The following is a 23773-nucleotide window of genomic DNA, read 5'->3' as shown; positions in this document are numbered from 1 at the left end:
GAAGAAGAAGAAGAAAGAAGAAGAAGAAGAAGAAGAAGAAGAAGAAGAAGAAGAAGAAGAGGAAGAAGAAGAAGAAGAACTTCATTTCACTACATGAAGAAGAACTTCAAGGACACTACATTTTACACATCAGTTTGTGTGAAATTTTTAGTATGAAACCAATATATTACATGAATATTAGAAAAAAAAACTTTTTTTTTCGTAATTTGATGTCAGTGCTCAGTGGCCCTTTCAAGAACTTACTATAGAAATTACAGATTACATATTATTACTCAATTATCATTATAAATTAAATTACAGACTATTTCATAACTTGAACATCAAAAACAAAAAAATCTGGTGTGGCGCACTCACACAACTTTCCTTGCCGTTATGAAAATTGATCACCTGACACTAGTGTTCCCGCGCATCTCAAGTCTACTATTCAAAGATTTGAGCCAGCTGGTGACAGGACAATAACGCTGGAGACACACGAGGTCTGCTATCTCTTCATAGTGAATCATTTAATAGAATCAACAGTTTGCAATTGAATAATCACATTTTCTCGAATTTCGAGCTTATTTTTAATTTTAGGTGAAAATGTTACTGAACATTAATTGTAGAGATTCTCATGCTCAATCTTTTCCACTCGAATTTTTTTGTTTAAATTGTATCTGAAGCCTGATAATTGAGAATCTAAAATCAAACTTTGCACAGATGGGGCGGAGCTCCTGAAATTTTTACAGATATGGGACTTGTGGCAGTTGATAGAGCTTATCCATGACTATTTTAGGTATAACTTTAATCAAAATCGTTGGAGCCGTTTTCGAGAAAATCGCAAAAAACCCTGATTTTGAAAACATTTTCGCCATTTAAACCGCCATCTTGAATTGCATTTGATCGAAATTGTTCGTGTCGGATCCTTATAGTGTAAGGACCTTGAGTTCCAAATTTCAAGTCATTCCGTTAATTGGGAGATGAGATATCGTGTACACACACACACACACACACACACACACACACACACACACACACACACACACACACACACACACATACCAATACCCAAAAACCACTTTTTTGTTCTCAGAAGACCTTGAAATTTAGAAATTTAGAATTTGGGGTACCCTAATTTTTTTTTCGGAAAGCAATACTTTCCTTACCTATTGTAATAGGGCAAGGAAAGTAAGAATTAGGTTTGAGAGGCAGTTGGTTCTAGGTCAGATGATTTTGAATTGGTTTTGTAATAATTATGATTTCTTGTTCATTTAGAATCAACTGGCGTTCAATCCAAGTTTTTGTTTTGGTGAATTTGTGTCTAAATGTGTGGAGTTTTGAATTCTCGTTCATAAATTGGAGAGTTCGATCTCACTGGGCGACAAATCTGTGAACAATGAAGAAGAAGAGAAGAGAAGAAGAAGAAGAAGAAGAAGAAGAAGAAGAAGAAGAAGAGAAGAAAAAGAAGAAGAAGAAGAAGAAGAAGAAGAAGAAGATGATGGAGGAGAAGAAGAACAAAGAAGAAGACGACGACGACGACGACGACGACGCCGAAAAAGAAGAAGACGACGACGAAAGAGAAGAAGAAGAAGAAGAAGAAGAAAAAGAGTGAGGAAAAGTAGGAGGAGTTCTTCTGGTTAATAATTATAATTTTTTCATTTTATTAGTATGAAAACAATATATTACATGAATATTAGAAAAAAAAACTTTTTTTTCGTAATTCGATGTCAGTGCTCAGTGGCCATTTCAAGAACTATAGAAATTACAGATTACATATTATTATTACTCAATTATCATTATAAATTAAATTACAGCCTATTTCATAACATGAACATCAAAAACAAAAAAATCTGGTGTGGCGCACTCACACAACTTTCCTTGCCGTTATGAAAATTGATCACCTGACACTTGTGTTCCCGCGCATTCCAAGTCTACTATTCAAAGATTTGAGCCAGCTGGTGACAGGGCAATAACGCTGGAAACACACGAGGTATGCTATCTCTTCATAGTGAATCATTTAATAGAATCAACAGTTGCCAACAGTTTGCAATAATTGGATAATCACATTTTCTCGAATTTCGAGCTTATTTTTAATTTTTGTTGAAAATGATACTGAACTCAATCTGTAGAGATTCTCATGCTCAATCTTTTCCACTCAATTTTTTTGTTTAAATTGTATCTGAAGCCTGATAATTGAGAATCTAAAATCAAACTTTGCACAGATGGGGCGGAGCTCCTGAAATTTTTACAGATATGGGACTTGTGGCAGTTGATAGAGCTTATCCATGACTATTTTAGGTATAACTTTAATCAAAATCTTTGGAGCCGTTTTCGAGAAAATCGCGAAAACCCCTGTTTTTGACAAAATTTTCGCAATTTTAGCCGCCATCCTTATAGTGTAAGGACCTTAAGTTCCAAATTTCAAGTCATTCCGTTAATTGGGAGATGAGATATCGTGTACACAGACGCACATACACTCATACACACACACACACACACACACACACACACACACACACACACACACACACACACACACACACACACACACACACACACACATACCAATACCCAAAAACCACTTTTTTGGACTCAGGGGACCTTGAAACTTATAGAAATTTAGAAGTTGGGGTACCTTAGTTTTTTTCGGAAAGGAATACTTTCCTTACCTATGGTAATAGGGCAAAGAAAGTAAAAATTAATCAGTCTGTACTTTCTATAGTTTTTGAAAGGGTCTCATGACGTCGAACTCTCAAAATTTCTCCCAACTATATAATATAATCCCGATCAGCCTCCAGTGTTATCTTATTGGCAAACACAATTACGGTTATTTCAATTACGGAACATGTATCTCGAAATCACCGTTATTACTAGTGAAATTTGATCATCTCATACCTGTTCCAATAACCGCTACTTTGCACATAACAAGCACATAATAACATGATAGCTACTGCTCATTGATACTGATCTTAACAGTGTGTAAATATTACTTACAGTTGTGTATCAGAAATAATTGAAAATCGAAGAAGAATTTGTCGTCTTTTTTATCTCTCTTTTTTATTACTTTCCTTGCCCTATTACCATAGGTAAGGAAAGTATTGCTTTCCGAAAAAATTGAGGTACCCCAATTTCTAAATTTATATTCGTTTCAAGGTCCCCTGAGTCCAAAAAAGTGGTTTTTGGGTATTGGTCTGTATGTGTGTGTATATGTGTGTGTGTGTGTGTGTGTGTGTATGAGTGTATGTGCGTCTGTGTACACGATATCTCATCTCCCAATTAACGGAATGACTTCAAATTTGGAACGTAAGGTCCTTACAGTATAAGGATCCAACACGAACAATTTCAATCAAATGCGATTCAAGATGGCGGCTTAAATGGCGAAAATGTTGTCAAAAACAGAGTTTTTCTTGATTTTCTCGGAAACGGCTCCAACGATTTTCATCAAATTCATACCTAACATAGCCATCGATAAGCTCCATCAACTGCCACAAGTCTCATATCTGTAAAAATTTCAGGAGATCCGCCCCATCAATACAGATAGATTCCCAATTATCAGGCTTCAGATACAATTGAAACAAAAAAAATCAAGTGGAGTAGATTAAGCATGACAATCTCTACAATTAATGTTCAGTAACATTTTCACCTAAAATTGAAAATAAGCTTTAAATTCGAGAAAATTTGATTATTCAATTGCAAATTATTGTTGATTCTATTAAATCATTCACTATGAAGAGAAAGCAGACCTCGTGTGTCTCCAGCGTTATTGCCCTGTCACCAGCTGGCTCAAATCTTTGAATAGTAGACTTGAGATGCGCGGGAACACTAGCGCCAGGTGATCAAGTTTCATAACGGCAAGGAAAGTTGTGTGAGTGCGCCACATCAGATTTTTTATCATAATTTCTCATGTTTTTCTTTGTTATTTGTCACTAATTTGCAATTCTCTTGGCTTTTTCCCTCTTTGATCTATTTTCTATCTAATAATTTGATTGTATATTATGAGATGTTGTGGGTTTTCTCCATGCTTGAAAGAATAAGATGTTGATATTGTTAATACATACCACTATATCTATTCAAAATTAATTCATTACATTGTACATTAAAACGGTAATATGAATTAATTTTTTAATAAATATAGTGGTATTGACAATATCAACGTCTTATTCTTCCAATTATCTTCCATTTTCTATCTTCTTTCCATGGTTTTCCATTTCTATCTTCCATTTTCTACCTTCTACATTTTCTTATGAAAAGTATCTCAAATTCACTGAAACTTTAACCCGGTAGCACTGGCTAAATTTAAGCCTGTTTAATTTTAATCATGGTTAAATCCACGTGAACCCATCAGAGAGGGCTACTTTGAAAAGAAGGCTTCTCTGATTGGTTCTCTTTGTGAAGTGAGGTCTAAGAATCAAGTCGACGGTTTGGCATTTCTCTTTATATTTAAATGTTTATATGTTGTGCATTTACGGCGGAACGCGGTAATAGATTTTCATGAAATTTGACAGGTATGTTCCTTTTTTAATTGCGCGTCGACGTATATACAAGGTATTTGGAAATTTTGCATTTCAAGGATAATATAAAAGGAAAAAGGAGCCTCCTTCATACGCAAATATTAGAGTAGAAATCAGACTATAGAACTATTCATCATAAATCAGCTGACAAGTGATTACACAGATGTGTGGAGAAGCCAGTCTATTGCTGTATTTCCATATATAAGGTCGATAGTTTCAATCAGGTACTTGTGGATGAGAATACTGCGTGAGGTCTACTGTTCACAGAACTACTAGTAATAATTATTGCTATGAAACAAAATTGAGTCCTAACATTTTATCATTGTCTTTAGTGCAGCTAATTACGGATAATTATCACTAGAATAAAAGTTGCACTGTCAAAATATTCCCATGAACTATTTCTCATATGATGAATACGTCTGTCTACATGTAATACGTCTTGTATTACAACATAATACCATGGAGGAAAGATAGCATATCAGGTATTATCCAAGATAGCATGTTAGGTTTATCGGTATATAGCTGAATACTGAGACGAAAAATGAGTTCCCATGTAATCTATTAGGGTACTAAATTGAAGTATCTATGATGTAGCATGTTTCTAATTAAATTTTCATGCTTGTATCTCAGAATGATTTGATATCTTTGCAATGACATCACTTCGCTTATATGGGCTAATTGATTCAAATAAAAACAATATATAAAAACATTTAGGGCCGATTTCCGAACTCGGGATTTAGCTAAGTTCTAGACTTTAAACAGCTGGGGTCAGAAAATTGGCTTTCCAAATTGGGGCGTAGTCGCAGCTTTTATAACAGTAGTCGCAGTTTTTATTTTCTCATTTCTATAATTGTTTCTCCTTGACGAAATTGAACATTCCTAAATAATTCAAAATAGCTGAAACTACACTATTTTCTCTTTATTTTATTTTGTGTCTAATTCTCTAGTTTTTTTGAAATTTAATTAAAACGTGACTTTGACAATGACTGCGACTACGCCCCGTTTCGGAAAGCCAATTTTCTGACTCCAGCTGTTTAAAGTCTAGAACTTAGCCAAATCCCGAGCTCGGAAACCAGCCCTAAAAGTTTTTATATTGTTATTATTTTCTTTGTAATAACATTTTTAATTACGATTGGTTAAAAACAAGCCTAAAAATTCAATACAAATTCGCATAGTACAGTTGGATAACATACAAGAATACAATCCAAACCAATAAGGAACTCCTAAAATTCGATTAATTGAGCGAAGTGAAGGTCTAAGATTCAAATCGACGGCTTTGCATTTCTCTTTATTTATTTTTATATGTTTTTATGTTCATATTTATGTTCCGCATTTACGGCGAAACGCAGCAATAGACTTTCATGAAATTTGAGAGGTATGTTCCTTTTTAAATTGCGCGTCGACGTATATACAAGGTTTTTGGAAATGTTGAATTTCAAAGATGATACAAAAGGAAAAGGAGCCTCCTTCATACGCCAATATTAGAGTAAAAATCAGACTATAGAATTATTCATCATAAATCAGCTGTCGAGTGGAATATAAATTGCATGCCAATTCAATATCTCAATGTAACTTGGTGAAAAATCAGCTGCTGTGTGGACTATTAATTGCATGCCTCATTGAATGCAATTTTTATGTACTATTAAATGAACTATTGATTGCATGCAATTAATAGCTAAAATAACATAGTATTGTCTCTCGACCTTCCTCTGCTTTGAACTCGGGCTGTCCCGATACTGTTGCCAGTATGTTTTGATTGATTGATTGATTGATTGATTGAGTACTTTATTTATGTAGATTACAATATATACTGTCTTATACACTTATATACAATAGCTTACAATACAGCAAAATTATAGATGAATTTACATGATATAGACTAAGAAAATAATTATTGAACTGTATACGATATGAAAAAGCAATTTGTAATATAATAACTATAGATAATAATTATATTGTTATGCATCTACATAAATTGGCGGAGCTTTGGACATATCAATGTCCATTCTTCCATTTGAAGGAGATTAGCTTTTGATGTTAGCATTTTTGATACACCAACCCCAACAGCCATTAGCCGTTTTCACACCGATATCTCGCCGACACGACATACAGACAGGATTTACTCTGATGGACAGTATAAGAGGAGGCTGTGGTTTATAACTGCGCGAGGTCTACTGTTCACAGAACTACTAGTATAATTTTAAGAGCACAATTAGATAACATATCGTCTGACATAATATAACCTGATACGATTTCCGAATAAACATAATATTTACAACATCTAATTTACATTACAAGTTTTTAATGTGAACGTTTTGGACTGTCTAAATCCATTTTAAAATGAATTATTCAAACATGAATTTTCTCTGGGATCAGGAAGGTATCTCTACACTTCACTGGACACATTAACAAGCTCTTAAATATTTATTATATTTTCTCTCTCGCATACGCACTCACTTTCTCTGTCTGTTTGACTCAATATATTTCTCTCTCTCTCTCTCTCGCTTACTATACTATTTAATTCTCTTATTCTCTTTGATGAATCTCTTACTCTCTCTATCATACGCCCAATCATCTCTCGATCTCTTCTTTCTCAATACACCTCTCTCTCAATCGCTCTCTCTCTCTTCTCTCTCTCTCTCTCTCTCTCTCTCTCTCTCTCTCTCTCTCTCTCTCTCTCTCTCCTCAAACCAATTTTCGATTCTACTTTTTTTGTCTGAAGAAAGCTGTCTCATAATTTCGTTTTATCTCCATTCAATTAGCATTCCAAATGTTATCGATTCCCAACTTCCTTATGGACAAACTTTTATAAATCAGGAAGTGCACTGATTTTTTTTCGGTAATCCAGTTTTTTTGATAGAATTTGAAACGCCTTGAACCTGAACTTGGTGTGATTATGCAGTTGTGTGAATTGTGGAGAACTGGTTTCTTATGTAAAAGATACTCGAGTGACATGTGGCTGAAAATTCGAGTTGATGTCTTCTATCAGAGATAGCTTTTGATGAGGAAAATCAAAATTATTTTCAAAAAAAGAAGCTGGAGGAAAAATGTAGTCTCCAGTTATCTAGAAAATAAGTAACTTGAATACTATACAGTGAGGTCCACGTTATAATGGCAGTGTTTCATTAACATTGGTGTTGCTATCCTTGTTTATCATTCGACAAAGCAGGTAGCACTATCCTTTTCTAGCTCTGCAACGTTGCCAAATATTTTTTTAACAATTTAGAAATAAAAGGAGGCTCCTTTTTCCTTTTATACTAGTAGTTCTGTCAACAGTAGACCTCACGCAGTATTCTCATCCACAAGTACCTGATAGAAACTATGAAAAAAATTAATGAAAAAACCTTATGAAAAAAATCTGGTGTGGCGCACTCAAACAACTTTCCTTACCATTATGAGAATTGATCACCTGACGCTAGTGTTCCCGCACATCTCAAGTCTACTATTCAAAGATTTGAGCCAGCTGGTGACATGGCAATAACGCTGAAGACACACGAGGTGTGCTAACTCTTCATAGTGAATCATTTAATAGAATCAACAGTTTGCAATTGGATAATCACATTTTCTCGAATTTCGAGCTTATTTTTAATTTTAGGTAAAAATGTTACTGAACATTAGTTGTAGAGATTCTTATGCTCAATTTTTTCCACTCAAATTTTTTGTTTAAATTGTATCTGAAGCCTGATAATTGAGGATCTAAAATCAAACTTTGCATAGATGGGGCGGAGCTCCTGAAATTTTTACAGATATGGGACTTGTGGCAGTTGATAGAGCTTATCAATGACTATTCCAGGTATAAATTTGATCAAAATCGTTGGAGCCGTTTTCGAGAAAATCGCAAAAAACCCTGTTTTTGACAATATTTTTGCCATTTTAGCCGCCATCTTGGATTGCATTTGATTGAAATTGTTCGTGTCGGATCCTTATAGTGTGATGACCTTAAGTTCCAAATTTCAAGTCATTCCGTTAACTGGGAGATGAGATATCGTGTACACAGACGCACATACACTCATACACATACACACACACGCACATACAGACCAATACCCAAAAACCACTTTTTCGGACTCAGGGGACCTTGAAACGTATAGAAATTTGGGTACCTTAATTTTTTTCGGAAAGCAATACTTTCCTTACCTATGGTAATAGGGCAAGGAAAGTAAAAAAGAAGCTGGAAGAAAAATGTAGTCTCCAGTTGTCTAAAAAATAAGTAACTTGAATACTATACAGTGAGGTCAAGAATCAAGAATGATTTATTGTCACAAACAAAATAATTGCATTGACAAAAGTCGCTTCATAAGGACTACATTATAATGGCAGTGTTTGATTAACATTGGTGTTGCTATCCTTGTTTATTATTCGACAAAGCTGGTAGCACTATCCTTTTCTAGCTTGCAACGTTGCCAAATATTTTTTTAACAGTTTAGAAATATAACTAGGAGTTCTGTGAACAGTAAACCTCACGCAGTATTCTCATCCACAAGTACCTGATTGAAACTATAGACCTTATGGAAATACAGCAATAGACTGGCTTCTCCACACATCTGTGTAAATCACTTGTCAGCTGATTTATGATGAATAATATTCTATAGTCTGATTTTTAATCTGATATTGGCGTATGAAGGAGGCTCTTTTTCCCTTTTATATTATCCTTGAAATGCAAAATTTCCAAAAAACCTTGTATTTACGTCGACGCGCAATTAAAAAAGGAACATACCTGTCAAATTTCATGAAAATCTATTACCGCGTTTCGCCGTAAATGCGCAACAAATAAACATTTAAACATTCAAACATTTAAACATTAAGAGAAATGCCAAACCGTCGACTTGAATCTTAGACCTCACTTCGCTCGGTCAATTAATTAAGGCAGAGACTCGGCAACGCTGTTCTCCTATCTTTATTCACTGCCATTATAACTTGGACCTCACTATAGTAAGGTTCACGTTCTAATGGCAGAAAGATAGGAGAACAGCGGTGCCGAGACTCTGCCTTGCCACCGCCTTCTATAGAATATAGCTGATTCCGGTATATCTGATGAAATATCAACTATTCATTCTTGTTTAAAACGATCATTTATATCTCATTCCTCAAGAAAATATTATATTCTTCAATGATTAAATATAATGCTTTTTCAATGAAAAAGACTAAGAAATTGTCAAAAACCACAGATTTATTTAAAAGTTAGAAAGACCGGTTTCGGTTATTACACCATTGTCAATCTCTGATAAACTCAGAGATATTTTGGACAGTTATAGTGGAGTTTATCAGAGATTGACAATGGTGTAACAACCGAAACCGGTCTTTCTAAGTATCAATGAATCTGTGGTTTTTGACAATTTCTGAGTCTTCTTATTTAATATGAATAATTACCACAATATCAACTTCTCAACTACACAAAAAGATAATGCATTTTCATAACTGAGATGAAACATTTCGTTTCTCAATTATATTTCTACATTGTTGCAAAACAATCTGGAAACATTGCGTAGGTAGAAAAGGATAGTGCTATCTGTTTTGTGGAATGATAGACAAGGATAGCAACACCAATGTTAATCAAATACTGCCATTATAATGTGGACTTCACTATGGTGATCTTTGTTTATTCAGAAAGGTTTTTCGTCATTAGAAAATGCAGATAGAGTGAAGATTACCATTTTATGGAATATTTTCAATCAGTGACACTATTTTCATCAGTATTTGTCAATAAATTTGTCAGTATCGTTTATTTTGATCACGTTTCTATATCAGATGAGAAACTGCAATACCTGTTAAATCCACGTGATAGGAAGAGCTCTATTCTAGAGCACGAGGCTTATCAATCAATGGTTTATTGTTGGTCACGTTCTTGAATTTCAAGAAAGGATTCTGCTCTATTGTATATTGTTTCGCTAATTCATTTTGTAGCAGCTTCTCCAAAATAGTGTATTATTCTTGTCAAGTTTAGTATATAATGATTGTAGTCGTTTCGGTATTGTATTTTGTTTGAGAATACTTTTTAATTTTGGCAAATTTGTGTGGAATACTTTCTAGTTTTTGTGAATATTCATGGAATATTAATTTTATTTTCTCTACGAATGTTTTACTCTGAAAGTGTAATTTAAACTGTGGACCATTCTTCTCCAGGTCTAATTCTCTAGGTCATTCTTCTGTAGGTCCATGTATTTATTATTAGATATGATAAGAAATATTAAGTATAGTGAGCAGAACAGTCTTGAAGTCAAGAGAAACGCAAAACAGTTTGAAGTACACGAGTAGATGAAAAATCATTGCTTTTGATACACAAAATGGCTGTATTTGATACGGAAAATGACTGTATTTTATAGTGAGGTTCACGTTATAATGGCAGTGGATAAAGATAGAAGACTAGCGATGCCAATTCTCTGCATTAATTAATTAAATTTCAACACTGTCAAAAACATAATTGGCATCGTTGTGGACCTAGAAAAGGATAGTACCACCGGCTATGTCGAATGATAGACAAGGATAGCAAAACTAAAGTTGATCAAATACTGTCATTGTAACGTGGACCTCACTATATACACAAAATGGCTACATTTGATACGGAGAATGACTTTATTTGATACACAAAATGGCTGTATTTGATACGGAAAATTATTGCTCTTGATACACAAAATGGCTGTATTTGATACGGAGAATGACTGTATTTGATACGGGAAATGAGCGCCTCTGATTGGCTGAGAGCTGTGTTCCGAATCAGCGCTGTGATTGGTGGATGTGTAGTGAGATAAATCTACTTTCACTCCTATTCTTATCATTTCAAAAATTACTGGTGATGAGAGATAAAATAAGAATTTGAAGCTCTATTATGAAACTTTTTATTTCTGAGTTCAGATCATAATTTTTTCATCTTGTCTGTGTTTTTTATTTTGATTTGTTAATCTCATTTTTCTTCATTGATTCATACATTAAGTACATCATCAAAATAATAGGTAGAGAAAAAACATTGTGACCTTGTGCTATTCCTCTCCCAAATTTAGATAAGGTTGCAAATAGTTCAAAATAGGTTAAGTCTTGTAGTTGTTCTCTTCACAAAATTGTCAGTACTTTATTATTCTCACAATGTAGATTTTTAAATTTAGATGCTTCAAAACCAAAAAAAGGAAAATATTTCACATTACTTACTTACTTACTGCCAGGGCCATCTATATCTAAGTTGACATTTGGCCGTAACAACAAACTGTCTCCACGTAGTTCGCTCCTCAGCATCTCTTTCTGTCGCTCCAAGTCTCTCCATGTCAGTTGCCACCATCTCTGTCTAAGTCTCCCACGGGGTCTTCTTCCTAGAGGGTAGGGTGTTGAAACTGTTTTCAGCTTGGACTCTTTTCCCCTTCTGAGTATGTGCTCAGCCCATTGTAATCTCCTACATTTTATTCCACTTACAATGACTGGTTTATTGTAGAGGTCTCTGATTTCCCTATAATATTTCAAATTATTATCACTAAAATAGTAAATATTCAAAATATTCTTAAATTTTTTAAGAAATAATGATCTATTTTGGAACGTTTTATTCCTGACTTCAGAGCACAATATTTTTCAACCAATTTTTTCAACTTGACTGTGTTTATTGGATGAAAAAGACTGAGAAAATGTCAAAAAACCACTGATTTATTGATAATCAGTTTATTGATAATTGTCTGTGTTTTTAATTTTGATTTGTTAAACTATTTTAATTAATTTTTCTCTCTCTTTCTATTTTCAGACAGTGAAGACAGTAACAGCGGGGGCGGCATGATAATGATTCCCGACCACCATCAGAGCAACTGCAGGGGCGGCAGCCAAGGGGGTGTGGTACCACCTCCACCGCCGCCAGGGGGCGAAGCACTGATAGTGCCCCGCAAAATACACAACCCCTGCATTGAGTCAACCGACCGTCAGAACTTGCATCGAGAGCTGCTTTTCAATCAGAGAATGTAAGACAAAACTGGGGGTATAGTAGTTGATTTTTGTAATTGAAATTGAGATTTATTCATGTTAAATTAATTTGACCGAGTGAAGTGAGGTCTAAGATTCAAGTCGACGGTTTGGCATTTCACTTAATGTTTAAATGTTTATATGTTGCGCATTTACGGCGAGACGCTGTAATAGATTTTCATGAAATTTGACAGGTATGTTCCTTTTTTAATTGCACGTCGACGTAGGTCTATATACAAGGTTTTTGGAAATTTTTGCATTTCAAGGATAATATAAAAGGGAAAAGGAGCCTCCTTCATACGCCAATATTAGAGTAAAAATCAGACTATAGAATTATTCATCATAAATCAGCTGACAAGTGATTACACAGATGTGTGGAGAAGCCAGTCTATTGCTGTATTTCCATAAGGTCTATAGTTTCAATTAGGTACTTGAGGATGAGAATACTGCGTGAGGTGTACTGTTCACAGAACTACTAGTATAGCCTGTTTGTAAGGAAGTTATTGATGAAGAAGCGTAGCGGGCTCTTACTGATGATTAAAGCATCGAGTCATCTGTTGTCATCTCAACGGAAGGACCTACAAAAAGGCCAGGAGTGGAACTCACGTAGGTCACGAGTTTGTGGGTGGAGAGGCCAATACTCACCACTGCTCAAAGAAGGGCGGTCTTCCAGGCAAAACTTCTTGGGAGAGGTGAGGCTTTTGAACCTGCGAAGTTTCGGAAAAAACCAAGAGACCAGTGATGGGTGAAAACCAGTCACAAATGTGGGTTAAGAGGCTGAGTCAGTGAGTCAGGGGTGGCCGGGCCCCCTAGAGGCAACTTGGCCACACCTTCCTCAGCGGAAGGACCTACAAAGAAGGCCAGGAGTGGAACTCACGTAGGTCACGTGGACTAATCAGTCTGAAGAAACTGCCAAGCATATCACACTGGATTGCAACCAGGTGATGAATGGAATGTTAGTGTAGGGAAAAACTCCTGGTTCTTGTAAAGAACACAGGTATTGGTTTGCCTAACTAACATACTACTTATACATACTACTTAACATACTTAACATACTACTTATTAGGTATTGGTTTGCCTAACTAACATACCACTTGGGAACACAATAAGCCCCGGTTGACGTGTGGGGTTCTTTGAACATTTGGATCCTTGAATCCGTCCCTTCAAAAACAATAAACAACAAAAAACAATCCGTTGTTTGTGGGTTCTTTCAACGATTACTTTCGATTGCTTCATTGATCAGCTTGGAATCAGCAAGATTTTTTCTTCTAATGATTTTTGATTCTATGTATAGCATAAATAATATATTCAGGTGTTATGGAGCAAGTTTTCGTTCTCGCTCTATAAAAGGATAAAGGAGTTGGATTCAACCTTATTGTCTAATGAACTCGATCCGATCAAGGAATATGTGTTGAAAATTTGAAGTCAATGATGAAAGCATTTCAAAGTTATCGTCGAACATAAGAACTAACTTACAAATTCAGAAACGAACAACGACTCCAGTCTCAAGTCAAAAGTAGGAACTTGTTTCGATGGTTAAAATATTCAAAGAGAAGTCATCAAAGAAAAGTTAGCATAAAATTGGGATCCCAATGTTTCAAGTAGACTTTACTACATTATAGCATTCTTTATTCGTCTATACAATAAGTACATCATCAAAATGATAGGGAGAGGAAAAATAAGGTAACCTTGTGCTTCCTCTCCCAAATTTAGATAAGGTTTAAGGTTACACATAGTCCAAAATAGTTTAAGTCTTGTAGTTCTTCAATTCAAAAAATTTTCAGTCCTCAAGTATTTTCACAAAGTAGATTTTCGAATTTAGATGCTTCAAAGCTAAACATGGAAGAAATATTTCACATTATTATTATTATTATTTTTTATCTACAATGCAGATGACACTAATGTAATAACATTGGTAGATAAAATAATAAGATAGTCCTTGTGCTATTTTTCTTCCAAATTTATTGGTGACAAAGTCCAAGATAAGGTTAGAATTTTAATTTTACAATTTTTATAAAATTTTAGTCCTTAATTTATTATAACTAAAATAGGAAATATTCACATACAAAAAATATAATTTTGAAGAATTACCGAAAAACAAACTTAATTCTAAATGCACAGCTTTTATAGGAATAGAGTCTTGTCTTATTAAGGGGTAAAATTGATTTCTCAATTCTTAATATTCATGTTTCTCTCGTTAGAATTAACATACCAATTAACTTATCAATTGAATTTATTTTATTGCATTTCATATGCCTACTAGAAAGCATATTGATGATCCAACAAAATGAATAACAAGATATAAGCAGTCTTAGGACAATGCCTGTTGTTTTTACCAAAATTGGTTGAATTTTTTATTGATAAACAAAAAAGTGGAGTCCAATATGAAAGAATCATTAGAAATTACAATATTATTAACCAATCATAACAATAAATTATAGGCGATTTAGTTCTTCGCTCAATATTTACAGTAGCAGAAGTTCTTAGTTACATTTATGAAGTTTAATATAATTTATTTATGAAGTTTTTATAGTTTATATTTTATTCAAATACTACTTGTTAATATAGGTCTAGACTACCCATCTTGATGGAATTCAGGACATGAACATTATATCATTTTATTAATAGATTTATTCTCAAATTTTGGTTTTGTATACATTTACATTCACAACTGTACAATTGTAAGGTTTAAGTCATTGTAGGCCTAACTTTCATTTCATTTTATATATACATGCTTCAGTGTTGTTCAAACAATTAATTAAATTAATTATTTACTCCAGTTTCATATTTCATGAAAGATTTTTTATTATATCCTGGTATTTAAAAATCAGTTTTGTCTAAATTTCTCCATCACCTATTACACCTTTAGTTGTTTCTTGATTATTGTATTATTATTATTAGTAATTCATCCTCGGCATTATGGGTGGACATATTTATTTATTTATTTAGCGTATGGCAGATACACAACACATATATAGCTCATGAGTGTCAAATGCCTAGATATACACTGTACATTTCCAAATTGTTTGAGATGTTGTGTAGTTTTTTGTCAGGAGAACATAAGTTTGTCTGACCGCCATTATTTGCTAGTCCATTTAGCGTTACCCAATGAGCACCATGGAGGCGAACTAGCGTTACACGTAATCAAGTTAAAAATCTGATTGCTAGAACAATTTTTAGGTTAAAGAAGGTTGAAACTCAATTTTTAATTTTCACAGAAAAAGAAACATTTTCAAAATCATATTTATCATTATAAATTATCAAATTAGTGGGCATATGCCGACTCATGAGCCTGGTCCTCCAATTTATTGCTGCCGCCTTATGGAATGATATGTTGAAGTCTGCATCAATATTTATTTATTTATATTTTTTACAGAGAAACACTGATTGGGAGAGAAAAACTAAGGATACTCCTTGTACTATTTCTTTCCCAAATTTAGATACCACTTTAAAAGTCCAAATATCACTTGAGGGGATCGAGTTATTGAGAAGATCGATCTACAGTCCCCTAGACATTCTCGGACTCAAATTTATCACTGCCATTGGATGTTTGAATAAATATTATTATAAGTGAAATCCTCTTGCTTTCATTATTCATTTCCTTGTAAAATTATATGATTTTTTCATTTGAATTCTCAGAGGCAAGAACGTCTTGAACCAAAAGTCAGAACTGCAGAAGGCGCTGGAAAAGCATAAGGACAACCAGGCGCGTAAAGAGGTAGAGATGCAGAAACAAGAAGAGAAGACGCCATTAGAGAGAGTCATCGAAGAGAGAGCAAGGAGGCTAGAGAGTGTGAGTGATTAGAATAATTTATGTATTCATTTATAAAATCATGTATTATATAGGGATTACTAGGAGAGAACCACAGGCTCATCACAAAGCTGTTCTACTCTCAAATTTTATGAATAGTAACATTTTTGATAAATATTATATATAACAGACTGAAATGACTGAGATACAATACAATACAAATAAATTTTATTTCCATTAATATACAAATAAACAATCTAATCAAATTAGTAGAATTGATGGTGATGTTGTGAAATCTCTCCATAATAAGAAAACAAAGATATTGTCAAATTTCACTAAAAATTTATTAAAAACTTTAAAACAGAACCATGGTTTTCAATAAATTTTTAGTGAAATTTGACAATATCTTTGTTTTCTTATTAAAAAATCTAATCATTAAAATATAAATAATTTTCAAAAATACAATATATTAAATTTACTACAAACATAAATAAAAAGCATTTCCTCGGAAATCAACCTACTCAACTATGGGAAACCCATGTTCTAGAGAAGATATTGCAATTATGCAAATGCTAATGAATGAATAATTATTATTAAAGGAAAATCCCAATTAAATGCTGTAATTGACCTTGAAGACTTCTGCTACTGCAAATATTGAGAACGAAATAAACAACTAGATGGAATCTAGATCTAGCCGTTCACCCTGTTGTCAATATTTGCAGTGGCAGAAGTTTTTGGGGTGGTTTACAGCATTTAATTTGGATTTCGTTCAATAATATATATTATATTTCTTATATGATTATGGTTAATGCTTTTAGTAAATCTAAAATATCATTTTTTGTGTAGTTGAGAAGTTGATATTGTGGTAATTATTCATATTGAATGAAAAAGTATCAAAAATATCATTAATCTTATTCATATCAATATTTTCTCCCAAAATATAAGTATATCATAAATCGGACAACGTTTACTGAGAAATACATCAAGTAAATAATCTCAAGAATTAAAAATCCTGAGGGCACTCATTCTTAGGAGAAATTCTTTTCTTCACAAATACTTTGAGAAATTTGAGGCGCTAAGAACCATAGTAACGTAAGCGCCAAAATTCAAAAAAAGAGATTTTATACTCTATGGATGGATCTAGTCTTGTTCTACTATTCCAAAGAAGATGACAAATGACAAAAGATGACAAATTTTGTCATCGCAGAAAGAGCAATGTAGATATGAGATCTGTTCTCCTGCTCTTTCTAAAGGTGCGTACAGATTTACGCGCCGCGAACATGAGCAATTCACTTTTAATCAGCTGATGCCAAACTTTTTATATCTGTATCTTACCGTTTTTGTAAAAATACAGATATAGTCAGCTGATTAAAAGTGAATTGCTCATGTTCGTGGCGCGTATATCTGTACGCACCTTAATGATTCCATTGAGAAGCTTATAATTTTGAATTCTTCCCAAAATTTTTACAATTATTTGTTGAAACCCCACCGATTTTTGTAGTTACATTATAATATTATAGAAATTGACATTTTTCACAAGAAAACACTGAATGGGAGAGAAAAACTAAGGATACTCCTTGTACTATTTCTCTCCCAAATTTAGATAACATTTCAAGAGTCCGAAATGAGGTTATGATTCCACTTCTCTGAAATTTTGTGTTTTTTCACTCAAAATCAACAGAAACCAAAAATTTTGAATTTTGATGGTTCATCTGCATTCCGATTAATAGTTATGTCAAACTAATTGAATAATTTGGTACTTATGTTGTCATATTTATTGTAAATTAGTGCATGAACCAGCATATATTACAAATTGTATAAAATAATTCTATAAAGAAATCCCATTCAGTCAAAGATGTGTGTGACTGCGAACTGGGTTACTAATAGATAAGTCAACTTTCATCAAGTTCATTGACTTGATACTGCTTAGCTGTTGGAAATAAACTTTAAAAACTTGGAAAACAAACTTCATTAATTTGCCCTTAAACCAGGAAGTTTACACTTTGCATGACACAGACAGAGATTAGATACCTTGCAAAGATAACTATAATGCTCGCTTCTAATATTAATTTTTGTTTACCAAACCACTATGTACACAGAAGATATTATTTTCTTGATGGTACCAATTTTAGCAAGCCTTTCAACTTAATTGAAAAGCGTGACTATTCTACAAAGTGATTGTTAATTGTTATTAAACGAAAATCAAAATTTAATTCTGTAATTCACCCCGAAGACTTCTGCTACTGCAAATATTGACAACAGGGTAAACAGCTAGATGGAAATTTGATTTCCATCTGATTATTTTTTTTTTCAAATTATCCTTTATTCTTTATTGATTCATATAATTAGTTCTTCATCAAAAATGATAGGGAGAGAAAAAAATAAGGTTATCTTGTGCTATTCCTCTCCCAAATTTAGATAAGGCTACACATTGTCCGAATAGAATAGAATAGAATATTTTTATTTGTCCAAGAACAATTACACGATTGCTTGAGACATTGTCAAGATATTTATAATATTCAATCACATCTTAATATATTTCTATACAATATAAGTCATAATAACATCAAAGTATACATTTTTTAAAAGTCATAATGCATTCAAATAATTATTCACTTCTCTTCGAAATAGGTTTAGTCTTGTAGTTGTTCACTTCACAAAATTTCCAGTCCTTAATTATTTTCAAAAAGTAGATTTTTAAATTTAGATGCTTCTAAACTGAACATAGAAGAATATTTAATGAATAATGATCAATAAAGTATTTATTCATTATCAATGTATTATTTTTCATGTATTAATACAATAACAAAACATATAGTTAGACTCAGCCCAAAACTCTTCTCCCAAATTTAATAAGCAGTTACATTTCCAAAAAATATTCTTGTTCTATGATTATGGCTAATAATTCTATAGTGAGGTCCACGTTATAATGGCAGTGTTTGTTTAGTAATGCTATTGCTATCCTTGTCTATCATTCAACGAAGCAGATAACGCTATCTCTTTCTCGCTTTTCTCTGTAGCCAGATCGTCTTTTAACAATGTAGGTAGTATTAATAACTTATGAACAAAATATTTCATCTTAATTATGAAAGTATTGAAAAATATGATTTCTTGCATAATAAAATACAATTGATTATTTTCAACGAGAATGAACAGTTAATATTACATCAATAAACCTGTATCAGCCACCGTCTATAGAAGGCATTCACAAGACAGAGGATTGGCAACGTTGTTCTCCTATCTTTCTCCACTGCCATTATAACGTGGACCTCACTATAGTGTTTGTATTTATGAATACAGTGTTTCTCTTTCTGGATTTAGTCTTTTTATTCGTGGATTTGTAGTTTCTATTAGTAAATTATGTGTTTTTATTTTTGAATTTAGTGTTTTAACCCTTAATTTGTGTATTTTCAGTACGAAAAAGGAAGCCTGGAAAATGAGTCCAAATCCTCGTCGGAAAAACCAGAATTCCTGCAGGTGCATGCGCGTCTGCGAGCAAGGATGGACTCCAAGTAGCCGCCATCTTGGATTTTCCAGCTCCGAAAAACATGCTGTACATAGATATTGTATATTCTACTCATTATTTTAAGTCTCCTGTATATAAATAGTGTATAACAATTACCCAGTGCGTACCTATCTAAATTAGAGTGGAGTACTACGTATATATATATTTGCCCACAAAGGATTGCCCCAGTAATGAGAAATATAATGTAAATTAGGGTAGAATGACCTCTATTTTCCAAAACATAATGAATATTGTACCCGAAATTTGTACAAAAAATACTTCCCTCTTTATCTTGCCTTCTAAATTTCGTTAGAATCTCATACATTGCCAAATAAATATTTTTTACAAATTTTGTCGATTTTGTACTGGTTTTATTAGAGATTATTACAGTGAGATACACGTTTAATCTGTCAGTATTGTTTAAATGGGAAAGCATTGGCGTTATCAATACCGAATACTGACAGTTTAAAATGAATTTCATTATAATATAGTTGTAGAAGTCATGTCTTGATGATTTTCTGTAGTTTTATCAATATTTTTATTCTCATTATATATATAGTTGTAGAAGTCATGTCTTGATCATTTTTTTGTAGTTTTTATCAATATTTTTTATTGAATAGAGTATGTTTCATTCAGAGTTTTTATCAGGTTTTGTGAGAATTTCACTATAGATGGATTTAGTGATGGGAAGCTGAGTCTCCACTATCCATAAATCATCCATTATCCATTTTCATCCATTAATTAAATCTTCACTATTTCATTAACCATCCGTTATCCATGAATTTAATAATTCGACTGAGTCATTGTCAATATTGTAGAACCGTTCCATAATCGAATAAAACCACAAATATGTTGACAAATTCTACATTGATTTATTTAGTATACGACCAAGGTTTCGTGACCACACCGGTCACATTTTCAAGATGACTGTCATTGACAGTCAATGACAGTCATTGACAGTCAATGACAGTCATTGACAGTCTGTCAATGGTCGTGTACCAAACCATGGTCGTGTACTAAATAAATCAGTGTAGAATTTGACAACGTATATTTGTGTTTTTATTCAATCATTAATTTAATTTTGATTCATTGAATGATGTTATCCATAAGCTTCTTGATTAAAGCTTCACCCTATATTTTGTGAACCTCTCAACCATAGAGCTATTTCTTTGTTGAATATATAAGAAAAGTTTCTTACAATATTTATTTAAGAAACACATAATAATCACATTATCATATAGCATTACCTAATGATTTGAATCAAGTTTAAGAATTAATTTTTCACTTACATAAGATATTACAGTTTGATTAATGAATTTTGAAAAGTTAGGCTGCGTACACTGGTTAGTCAAGACAAGTCTAGTCACGTTTAGTCACAATACTTCACATAGTTGCTTATGAAGACATGTCTAATTGCAGTGACTAATCAGTGTGAGTTGCGTCATAAGCAACTATGTGAAGTATTGTGACTAAACGTGTCTGATCATGTCTTGTCTTGTCTTCTCTAACTAGTGTGTGCCTAGCATAACTAGCAGCAACTATGTGAAGTATTGTGACTAAACTTGTCTGATCATGTCTTGTCTTGTCTTGACTAACTGGTGTGTGCCTAGCATAACTTTTCAAAATTCATGAATCAAACTGTAATAATCTAATTTCTAAAGGTGAGAAATCAATTGAACAATTTTATTCAAACCATTGGGTAATTCAATGTGATGATGTGATTACTATGTGTTTCTTAAATGAATATTGTAAGAAACTCTTCTTGTTTATTAATTTTATTATTGATTCATAAAGTATAGGATACAGTACATATATTGAACTTATGATAGAATTATGAACAGGGCATGTATAATTGAAGTTAATAGGTATAATGATTGTGGGAACAGTCTTGATAAAAATTAAAAAGTTGGCAATATTTTGCAGAACATTTTAAACACAGAATATTGGTGTATTTTTATTGAACGATCTATTTTTATAAATGATAAATACTTCTTGTATCTCCCAGGGTTCTCACTTTAAAAAGGTTTGAGGAATAATTTGTGGATCTCTTAGTAGAATGCTTAATTCAATAGAGCCATTTTTTCAAATGTTTTACTTAAGTTGAATTTTAACAGAATTGAAAAAAATCTCAGCTTACAGTAACTATATAACCAGTAACCAGTAACTGGTTATATAGTTACTAACCTAACCTAACCTAACCTAACCTAACTATATAACCAGTAACCAGTAACTGGTTATATAGTTTTTGTAGTTCAGCTGTATCAATCTGTGTGATTTTAAATTTATTCTAACTGTAATGAGTAACCTTTGCGTGTTAATTCTATATTATTTAACATTCGATTGGTTGGTTGATCTTTCAATCAATGAATATTATAATCGAAGTACAAAAATCTCATACTTGATTATCCAAGTTAACAAAGCATCTTTTCTTATGCTGTATTTTTTTATCTATTCATTCAAGATGAGCTGAAATTTAGTGTATTTTTATTCATTTATTAATTATTATCTGAGAGCTTCCTAGTGAACCTTTAATTTCAAGTACTCTGAGTTCCATCTTTAGCTTAAAAAAAATTGAAAGGAACTATGATTTGATCTAATAATATGAATCTACTGATCGTATTTAATATTGGAGGAATCAATGATATGATCTAAGAATGTGAATTAATATATCTAGTGATTGTATTCGATATTGGAGAGATCTATGATATAAAATAAAGCTATGAATTGAATGAAAAAGACTAAGAAATTGTCAAAAATTGAATTTTTGAAATTGAAAATTGAATTGAATTTCATTCAATATGAATAATTACCACAATATCAACTTCTCAACTACACAAAAAGTAAAACTATGAATCTACTGCTTGTATTGGAAGAATCAATGATATGATCTAAGAATATGATCGATAATATATCTACTTGATTTGAAAAATCCAAGGATCTATGATGTTGTGATCCAAGAATATGGTATTATAAAGTTACTAAACATGTTTTATATTGGAATAACCTGAGAAGAAGAAGAAAATGTCAAAGGGGTTTGCAGTCTTCCAATGTAAAATTTTGTTTAAAATTATTCATCCAATTTTCAATCTATTGAATCATCCTTTGCATTTGCAGCAAATTATATATTTTCTAGGGCTGTTGGTTTGTTTTTAACATCATTCACACTAAAAATTCTGCATTATTGTTTTCCTGTCATTAATATTCTAATAATGCATGATCCAACTCTATCTCTGAATTATCATAATACCATAGTCTTCAACGAATAAATTAATGGACCCACTATCAAAACTATAGTATTCTAGAGCTGTTGGTTTGTTTTTGACATAATTCACACTAAGAATTCGGCATTATTATTTTCCTGTCATTAATATTCTGATAGGCCTAATGCATGATCCAACCCTCATCTCTGAATTTATTAATATAATACCATAGTCTTTTACGAATAAATTAATGGACCCACTATCAAAACTATAGTAATATCAACTAAAATAAGAATATAATGTCAATTAGCTTAAAATCCCCAAATTTTCTACTTACAACTCGTTTACATTACAACATTTATTTGTATCACAGCATGTTGCAAAACTTGTCCATAGTCACATGTTGCAACTAAATTGTATCAATATTATTATTAAACGAAAATCCTAATTAAATGATGTAAATCACCCTGAAGACTTCTGCTACTGCAAATATTGACAACAGGGTAAACAGCTAGTTGGAAATTCGATGAACGCAACTATACAGAAATTATTTGTCAGCCCGGGAATCGAACCCGGTACCTCCTATAACTTTTAATAATAATTTTTACTTTCCTTGCCCTATTACCATAGGTAAGGAAAGTATTGCTTTCCGAAAAAAATTAAGGTATGTTGTATAAGGTAAAAAATGTTGTCAAAAACAGGGTTTTTTGCAATTTTCTCGAAAACGGCTCAAACGATTTTGATCAAATTCATACCTAAAATAGTCATCGATAAGCTCTATCAACTGCCACAAGTCCCATATCTGTAAAAATTTCAGGAGCTTCGCCCCATCAATGCAGATAGATTCCCAATTATCAGGCTTCAGATACAATTGAAACAAAGAAAATCAAGTGGAGTA

General features: G+C 32.7%; 1 protein-coding gene across 2 annotated transcripts in view; it reads left to right on the top strand.

Annotated features, from left to right (window-relative positions):
- Positions 1–23093, top strand: part of LOC120354014 (protein FAM107B) — a 93127-nt gene extending 70034 nt beyond the window's left edge. The window contains exons 3-5 of one of the 2 annotated variants that reach the window (XM_039439819.1): positions 12208–12418; positions 16059–16212; positions 19585–23093. In XM_039439819.1, coding sequence (XP_039295753.1) covers positions 12208–12418; positions 16059–16212; positions 19585–19686 — 467 coding nt within the window. In that variant the 3' untranslated portion in view covers positions 19687–23093. The remainder of the gene's footprint in view (positions 1–12207; positions 12419–16058; positions 16213–19584) is intronic. The other variant, XM_039439820.1, reaches the window with a different exon arrangement.
- The last annotated feature ends 680 nt before the right edge of the window (positions 23094–23773 follow it).

Source organism: Nilaparvata lugens, chromosome 13 (assembly GCF_014356525.2).
Source record: "Nilaparvata lugens isolate BPH chromosome 13, ASM1435652v1, whole genome shotgun sequence".
NCBI lineage: Eukaryota > Metazoa > Arthropoda > Insecta > Hemiptera > Delphacidae > Nilaparvata > Nilaparvata lugens.
This window is presented reverse-complemented; position numbering and strand designations above follow the sequence as displayed.